The sequence below is a fragment of the Cebus imitator genome, unplaced genomic scaffold, assembly GCF_001604975.1.
Source record: "Cebus imitator isolate Cc_AM_T3 unplaced genomic scaffold, Cebus_imitator-1.0 Scaffold261, whole genome shotgun sequence".
NCBI lineage: Eukaryota > Metazoa > Chordata > Mammalia > Primates > Cebidae > Cebus > Cebus imitator.
This window is the reverse complement of record NW_016107576.1, coordinates 6,476,339-6,485,735: the sequence shown is the minus strand read 5'-3', so window position 1 is coordinate 6,485,735 and position 9,397 is coordinate 6,476,339. Positions and strand designations below refer to the sequence as shown.

General features: G+C 43.3%; 1 protein-coding gene across 1 annotated transcript; it reads right to left on the bottom strand.

Moving 5' to 3' along the window:
- Positions 1 to 390: 390 nt before the first annotated feature.
- Positions 391 to 7,020, bottom strand: LOC108283532 (cytochrome b-c1 complex subunit Rieske, mitochondrial). The gene is made up of 2 exons (XM_017499902.2): positions 6,703 to 7,020; positions 391 to 2,928 (listed from the first exon to the last, which is right to left on the bottom strand). The coding sequence occupies exons 1-2, from the start codon at positions 6,914 to 6,916 to the stop codon at positions 2,318 to 2,320; spliced, it is 825 nt and encodes a 274-aa protein (XP_017355391.1). The 5' UTR covers positions 6,917 to 7,020; the 3' UTR covers positions 391 to 2,317.
- Positions 7,021 to 9,397: the final 2,377 nt, after the last annotated feature.

Below are 9,397 nucleotides of genomic sequence, written 5' to 3'. Positions count from 1 at the left end.
GTACTGTGAGAATGAAGAATTACTTCTGATATTTAAATAGTATGTTCCCACAGTTTAGAAAAATGAGAGCACTAACAGCACATTTTGATTCCAAGCCATAAATATCCCATCAGGACAAATGCCCTCTATACACTCAGATTGAGCCAAAGATTTTACAAGGGTATGCTCAGAAAGACCAAAGAAAACCCGATGTTATCTTTAACAAATAATGCAACATTTTCAAAAAGGTCATTTTTTATAACACTTTTCAAAGCATAATGAAAAGGCATGGCCCTCATGATTGTCTCAAGAATTATTCCCAGTAAAAAGCAGTACTTCTTAATGATCTGATGTCAGGCTGCTAACTGGTCGTTTATTCAGTAAGTCATTTCCCCTTAATATCTAGAATTATTTTTCACAGAATGGTAAAAATGTTAACACAGGTCTGCCGTGCTCATTCAGCAAAGTAGTATGAAGTGAATTGACTTGTCCTTTCACTTGTGCAACAAAGCTTTCTTTAAAAACTAAATGGGCCACTAGTATTTAACAGCATCCCACCATCAAATTCTAAATATGAACTTAGAATCAAAATTATATATATGAAAGACGAAGTAAGCAGCCACCACATACAGCAATTCTGGCACTAGGTGAGTAGCTAGGGTCCTTCAAACTTGCTACTTCTGTCCTCCAATGCCATGCAGACACAAACACAGTAACGTTTGGCACTTCAAATATGAAACATTTCAAGGTATCACTTCAGGGTAGGAGGTGACATAGGGTATCAGTATTTCTCTACAGGGAAGGGATGCTGTTGACATTTTTGGCAACACAAGTTTAGTGTTTGGACCTGTGTTCCTCCCACAACTCAATGTTTCACATTCCATCATCCCCTCCTCCAACCCCCAATCTGAAGAGTACCCCCACTATGTAGAGACACAAAATACAAAATAGTTGTGTGTCCCACCAATTATCACACATGCTACTTTCACTTCTAGAAAGGTAAAAATGAACCAGACTAGTTATCTACTCATAAGCATAGAAGTTTGACATTTTCTTTTTTCTGTCGGCATTTCTGTCAACACCTGTTAACATCAAAGGCTGAATTCCTGGATGGCCGGTTCCCTTTGGGCAGACCTAAACTAAGCACTTTTACCCTTTTAAAAAAGTGTGCATGAGATCGTCAGGTGGACCCAGTAAAGCACATGACTGGCACACCTCCAAACAGCAAAGACAGGCACATCAAAAAGTGGCTGTGATTCTCAAAAGGCAAAGCCCACTCTCAGCTCCCTGGGGAAAATGGGCCTTGGTCTTGTTTCACCTGCATAACTGGAGGCAGAAAATAGAATGTGAATTCCGACGTGCTCTGCGTCTGGTTCCACACCATTTGACAGTGAAAAGTGACTGTAAACCCAACAGGAAGAAACATTCAAAATGTCATCACTACAGAAGCAAAACCAGCAGGACCATTTCTGCACACAGGCAGTAGTAGGTCTCAGATGTTCCCTTCTCCCTCCTGATAGAGTGGATGCAGGAGCTTTGGGGACATGCAGGATCCACACACAAATGAAGGAAATGGCAGAGCACTCTCTCATTTTGGAAAGCTTCTCGCAGATAATATGCCCCTACTGCCTATGAAGACTAAAAGATTTTAAGTACTCATTTATAGTCATAAGGGAATAATACAATTTCTTGGCCTGTCACTAAAGGAGAAAAACCAGACCAGACCTGAAGATAAACCCTCAGAGCTACTAATGCTTCATTCAGGACTCTTTCCCACAGATTAGAGTAACATTATCATACAGCTTACACAGTAGTGGTGGTGGCGGGGAGGGTGGGGGGAGCGGGGTGGAACACATAGACGGACTCTTACCAATCCAGTGAATAAGGAATACCTAGATACTACTGTTTCTGCCAATGCCATAGACCCCTCCCAGGACTCGGAGATGACCCGTTAATTTTACTTCATCCCAACAATGAGCTTTGTAGAATGTGTGTCCCTGACACAATGTAGAAAACAAATATTTGGACAAGAGAATAAAGTCGGTTATAGATTTCACAAGTATCTTGTGCACCAGTCTGTAATTTTTAATCAGAACTAGCTAAAAGACATTGTACCTTTCAAGTGTATGACTAAGCATAACAATGCTTAACAGTGGCTTTATTAAGTGACTGCTTAAAAGTATTCGACATTAAATTCAATTTACTTCACATTGTTTGCAAATACATCATCAATTCTTACATATTTCAAATCAACTTCAAGTACAGAAGGCTTGCTCTCAAATAAGTCTTCTGAGGTGACATAAAGACTGAAAGAAGCCTATGACTTGGGTCCAAGTCTCTAACCAACAATGACCAAATCGTCACTGATGAACTCGTATGTGGGGACTTCTAGGTTGAGAGGTGCAGGCCCCTTCCTGATCCTGCCAGACGCATCATAGTGTGACCCATGGCAAGGGCAGTAATAACCACCAAAATCTCCTGCATTTGCAATGGGTACACAACCAAGATGCGTGCAAACACCTATGAGGATCATCCATTCGGGTTTCTTTACTCGATCTAGATCATGCTGTGGGTCCCTCAACTGGGACAATTCTACTGCAGCTTCCTGCTCAATTTCCTTCTGGGTTCTATGGCGCACAAACAGGGGTTTCCCCCTCCATTTGAAAGCCATGTTCTTGCCTTCTGGAATATCAGATAACTTGATTTCGATTTTTGACATGGCCAACACATCAGCAGAAGCACTCATGGAGGAAATGAACTGGGTGACGATACTCTTGGCAGCGTATGTGACAGCCACAGCAGTTGTTGCTGTCACCAAATAGGAGAAACCTTTCCTAGCATCGCTGCTTTCTCTTGAAGACTTTGTCTTATCTAAAACTTCAGAGCGGCGGTAGTCAGAGAAGTCAGGCACCTTGATGTCTGTGTGGGAATAACGAACAGAAGCACGGACTGCAAGACAAACGGAAGGTTAAAAAACACAATTAGATGAGTATCCTGAAGGGAGTACACACCAGGAAATAGCCCTTTATGGATTCACAAGCAAAAAACCAAATTCTAAAAAATGTGAAATATGACACTCACTGGGTCTCAGAAATAGTCAAATTGGCAGTGCTGGCATATCAAATATTAAAAAGGAAGTGAACCACTACCTATCATATTGGTAGGAAACCATAAAACACTATTTGTAAATTGAGCTCCATCTGGTTGAATATTGCTGATTCAGAAGTCACAACATCTCAGTGCATCGTGCTAAAAACGTTAAACAGGAAAATAAACAGTAATATCTCAAAGTTTCCGAAAATTCAACTGGCAAGACATTCTATATAAATCATGCTAAATACCTCCCATACTCTCTAGATTAGAAGGCAGCCCTAAGTCTCACCTAGTCCACACAATAAGTTGATGCTGATCATCTTTTTAAGGCAAATGTCTGCCCCTTATAGTCCAATCTATGTTCTCTGAAAGAACTGTTAACAATTCATAAAATAATAATGACAAAACAATAAACATTCTGTGAACTGTATAACTCTAGTTGCAGAAAAATTAACGTTTCTATTTTATACTCTAGGGTATAAATTAGCATTACTTTAAATTAAAATAAAGCCACTAATAGGCAGAGGTCATCCTTATCAGGACAGGCAGCTCTCAAAATAAAATGAAATCTGCAAAACTAATTATTTTGATTTAGCAAGGAAAAAAGGGCAAAATTTTCATATAACCCCCCTACTCAGTAAAGGGCAATAATTACTTGTTAACACTAGGGGTATTATCTTTCCTTTTCACTACTGTAGTTCTTTCAACTGGGGCAATTCTAGTGTAGGCCATAAAAGAGCCCAAATGAATATTAAACAAATAATTACTATGTAGTACTTTGGGAGCAAGTCATTTCTTTGGTTCAAGTTTAAAAAACAAAAACAAAAAACATACTATTTTTAAATATCTGACGAAGAAAATGTTTTACCTAGTACCACTTTTAAGTATGTTTCAGGAAGCAAACCTCTTTGCAGATTGTACATTCATCTTAAGAAATTTGACACAAAGTTTCCTTTTTAAAAAGGGGGAAACTAAAAATTCCTCTTTTTGAAAATGTGATTCCAAAAGAAAGATTTTTATTTTAAAGATGCCTTTTTATTGTAATAAACTGCAATTCTACCCTTGCTCTACTAGGATCTCATCCAAATACACCGTACTTCCTTGAGTAGTCCAACATTACAATACGGAATATTTCAACTGCTTTTCACATGATTCTCAAGGTCAATAACTTTATGGAAGCCTCAAGTATTCACAAACAATAATGAAACCTACCAAAATTATGCTATGTGCTTTTCTGACTAACCCAATCATTTCTTAGAGAAGACCAGGATATAGATATTGGCAACTTGAGATTCACATCCTAGAATCTGTGGAGTCAAAGGGACATTACATCCTATACTACTGCTCTAACAAAAGCTAACCTGCCAGTATGCACGGGCATCTGGAATTAAACGTAAATTATTTGCTACTAGCACTATCTGGGATTACAAAAAAAAAAGACGTGTTTCCTACCTAAAAAATAAAGGAATCGGAAGTTCATACTTCTACATTAAAAATAGTATCCACAATGCTTAACAGTATACAAGGAAATGTACAAGAACACTCAACAGAATGGCTTCCCCCTTCTCATTCAGAGACTTGGTGGCAAAAGTCTCCTCCCACTCTATCTAGCTGGTTACACTTTAGTAGGCTACACCACCAAGAATCCTTTTGGAAATTAAACTGCCAAGTTGCAAAAATCATTCTCCAAATACTGACATGAGCTGCATTAGGTCTGACTTTTAATAAGATGCTAGATTTAGTTCTAACCTAAAGCAAGTTCAAATACTTAAAGGAGAAAATTTAAGGAATGTTAACAGAACACGTTTTGTTTAAGATGAGCTCCAACGTGCCTTGGAAATCTGCATGAAAATAGTACAACCCTCCTCTCCAACTCAAGGATCTTCCCCAGATCTAACCCCTCCCCTCCCGTTACCCATCTTTCCATAAACCACCTAGCCAGATTATAATGTGAACTTAAGGTACAGCTGAAATGATTACAGAAAAGCTTTTCGCCTTATGGTCCTACATTATTTGCCTGTTTCTAATTCTCTAAGACAGTTAAACCTCCAATTTTTGAGGAAACTCTAGCAATACGACAAATTCCAAAGATGTTTTTCTGTTGCTATTGAAATGTTCTCCTTCCTTCCTTCTTTCTTGCCCCCAAAACGATGGCTAGGGTACTCTACACCCGCAGTAGGCAGGTTCTTCAAAATGCACGGCTTCTGAACAATTATTCATTCATAAATCCTTGGCACTAACTGCATACAAAATCCGACGTTGTGAAAGATAGAGAAATAAAGAAGACATTACATTCCCTATGCCCTTAAGCTCAAGGTCGGAGGAGTTACCAACAAACACAATACACAGTATAAAGTGTATGTGCTATAAAGTCAGACAAATCAGCAAATAAAAACTGTATTCCCCTGATCCTTAACTGAGATGGAAAGGATGGGTAAGGAAAACGTGGACATGCAGCAACTTAGTGGAAGGACCATGGAGAAGGCACAGAGCCCAGGGTGAATGAAGGCAGAGTAAAAAGAAAGTGGGGGGCAATTTGGGTAGCATGTAGGGGAAAGAGTCACAAACAGGTATCAATGGAGCCAGGCTGGTAACACAATGAAACAAGCAGGCCTGGTAAAGACTGTGACAAACTGGTAGGGGGCACTTGCTCCAGCTGCGGTGGCGGCCACGACACAGCACACTATGGGCTTTTCCCAAGTAGGAACTAGATCCCAGGCATTGCCAGCTTCCAGCATTTCGAGGGATGCTATTAATCTTTCCAGTGTTTTAGAAACTACACAGCCTGCAGGCATACTATCCACAGGCTGCCATTTCTCTATCTCAGATACAGGGCCAAGTAAGGAAGAGAAATAGAAGGCGAAACGAAGATAAACGGAGATCTAAGGACAGAGGGTGTGGAACAGCCCCTGAGAAGAGCTCAGAGGCTAGGACATTTCGTCTTGTCAAATCCCTGCTACCACAGGTCCACACCACGGATCCCCGTGCGAGTCATTTACCTCGTCTGTTTTCTGATCTGTAAAATGTCAATGTCATCAATCTCTGCCTGTTCTTGAGGACTGATTATGTTGTGACACTACACCGTAACTGACCTTGTGTATGCTGTTTTTTTGTTTTTGTTTTTTTGTTTTTTTTGGCGGGGGTGATGCAGGGTAAGGACACTGAGGGGATCGGTGGTGAGACCAACTTCCTAAATATTAGTAAGCAAGTAAGTGCCCAAACTGTGCTAATGGCTTCAGATGGAATTATTCTATCTAAGCCTCAGGACACCTCTACAAAATTGGCATAACCATGAATCCATTTCACAGGAAGGACGTTTAGAAACTTGGCCAAGGTCAAACGACCTGCCAGCATCAAAACCCCTCAAAGATGGCTGGAGCAAGGGGCCTGCAGAGCTCGTGAACTCGGTCGAGGAGTAACCGTGCAAAGCCGGCGGACGCGAGCCCAGGCCGGCCCCCACAAAGACGCCCCGGGCACAGGCACTAGGCCCAGCGTCGCGGAGGCCGCCCAGCCCGACCTGATCCTCCCACCGAGGCTCCGCTCGCGCGACCGCGGCCTCTCCCAGCCGGGGGCGGGAGGACCGGGCACCCGAGACCCTCAGCCCCGCTCGCGGCCCTCGGTCCGGCTCACCATTGAGGCCCACGGAGGCGACCAAAGGCCGGCGGGCGGCCTGGCCGCTCAGCGACTCCCGGCACAGGATGGGCCGCTTCGGGTCCAGCACAGGCGGCTCCGGGGTGGCGGGCACCGCGGCCTGCACCAGGGGCCGCAGTGCGCCCGCCACCCCGCGGGACGTGGCCGACAGGACGGGCGCAAACGGGCCTGAGCGGGCGGCGACCGACAACATGGCGATAGCTGCACCAACCGCCAAGCCGGTCACAGGGACGACCTTCCGCCCACGGCGCAGGCGCGAGGAGTCGCGGGACGCGTGGCGTCAGCGCGACGCAGGAAAAAAAAGGAAGTCCTGCAGGGCGGGGCGAACCCGGAGAGGCGCCGCGTCGGGGGGCGGGGCTTGCTGCCCAACTGTCAGTCCCGGTTCCTCTCGGTCTGTGTCCTGGGATCTGTCCAGAAGAAAGAAAGGGCTGAACAGGGGACCCCCAGTGACGTCCGATGAGCCGACTTTACGGTCCTTCCTAAATTTCATCTAGAAAGACCTAGAGATAACAATAAACGATTATGGTTTTACTGAGGATGGTAATACATCTCACCTAGAACAAAATTCGGCACCTAGTAATCGCTGTGTTTACTATGATGATTTTTATTATGTTCGTCTCACAACAAACAGGCCAAGACATCCGTGCAAAGCTCGATGATGCTAATGGCTTATGTTTATTAATCATTCACTGTGTATTTGGTTTTCTGTTTTATTATACCTAAATGGTTTCATTTGTAATCAAGTTCTCTGTGAAGTCAGAGCTGTTAGTATGAGCATTTTACGCAGGAAGAAACCGAAGTTTAGAAAGATTCTTTTCCCGGAGCTGGATAGCCAGCAAGATGTGAAGCAGGGTAACCTGTCTCCTGAGTCTATATGCTCTTCACCGCCACCACTGTTCTCCCAAGTAAGATTTTAGGGGATGCGCAGAGTTCCCTCATTCACTTTCCATCACGTGGTGAGAAAGTTCTTTTTTTTTTTTTCTTTTAATTTCTCTTTCAATTCTTCTGATGGCATCAGTGAGAAAGTCTCATTTGGGGCTAATACATCTTTAATTAAAAAAAAAAAATTGTAGAAATGGAGTCTCACTATACAGCCCAGTTCAGTCGTGAACTCCTAGCCTCAAGGAATGCTCCTGCCTCCACCTCCCAAAGTACTGGGATTATACGCATGAGCCAATGCTCTCAGCCTCAGTTTGATCCTAATATATCTTTAATTCTTCTCTACAGTTATCTCCCCCTTTTAACAGAATAGATCTTGAATTAGAAGCTCTTAGCAGACAACTGAGTCTACAGAGGTTCATAGTACTGATTTTCTATCCATACTGGTTTTCTATTCTGTACTATACTGAGATAGTTTTTCACTTATTTAGGTCAAAAATGACTTAAATATTAAGTAAATATTAATGTAAGCTGTACGCAGAATTGGTAGAATTGTCATGATGGTATTTGAAGCACTGAAATTTCTCAGCACTGCTTGTGCTGTGCCTGGGCTCTGTAATGGGGCAAGTTCCCTCACCTCTCTGTGCTTCAGTTTTCTCACCTGCCAAATGGGGGCAGTAGTGATGCTATGCGTGTTGTAAAATTACTGGAAGAAGTAAATGTACTGAAACATGTAAAGCACTGGCAGGCAGGCCCAGCACACAGGGAGCACCAAAGTGAGGATTTACTGGTGGTGTTTTTATCCGCAATGCCACCTCCTCTAAGAAGCCTTCCCTTGATCCCTGCTGACTCATCGCTGTTCTTCACGCCGGGTCCAAAGTGTACTGACAGCTTTCCCCTTTGACCTTCCTATGACTTTCCTTAGGGCTTAGGCTTTGCCCAGCCTTATAGCCCAAGAGACTGTGTTGTACTCTCAAGACTGGGGGCTGCCTCCTCAGGTGCCGCCCTGGCCAGGCTCACCACACAGCTGGCTCGGTGCTCTCCCTGGCAACAACCTTAGGATAAAAGACATTTCCAGAGAAGTTGTCACACACCATGCATGGTTTGAGTGCTTCACATGAAATAATATCACAACTGCCCTCTGAGTTGGTAAGAGTAAATGAAAAATGGATGGATGGACGGATGGATGGATGGATGGATGGATGAAGGAGTCTTCAGAAAACCTTCGCAATGTCCCAGTGGGGTGAACAGAATAGGAATTATCTCCAAACTTCCTGGGTTCAATTTTAGTTTCACCAGTCACTAGCTGTGCCTTAGGGTGAGTTATTTAACCTCTGTGTGTGCCTCAGTCTTTCTCTTGTAAAATGCAGATAATAACAGGATCTATCTTAGAGAATTACTTCGAGGATTAAATGAATTAATATATATAAAGTGTGCCTGACACACAGTTTCTAAATATCCGTAATAACTTTCTATGTTCTAGGTGAAGAAACTAAGATTCAGAGAAGACAAATGGCCTGCCCAAAGACACAGTGTTAAGAACCCATCTGGTAATGGATCTAGTCCAGTGTTGCGGCAGAGAGAAGGGCAACTGCGTGGCAGATCACGTGTCCTCTCGTGGAAGAAGGAAGCCAGTGTCCAGGAGTGGCAGGCATATTGGAATTTGGACTTCTCTAGGCCAACTTGGGTTCCACTTGGTAGACGGGGTTCTTGCTGTGTTGCCCAGGCTTGTCTCAAATGCCTGGCCTCAAGCAATCCTCCTGCCTCAGCCTCCAGTAGCTGGGACCATAGGGGC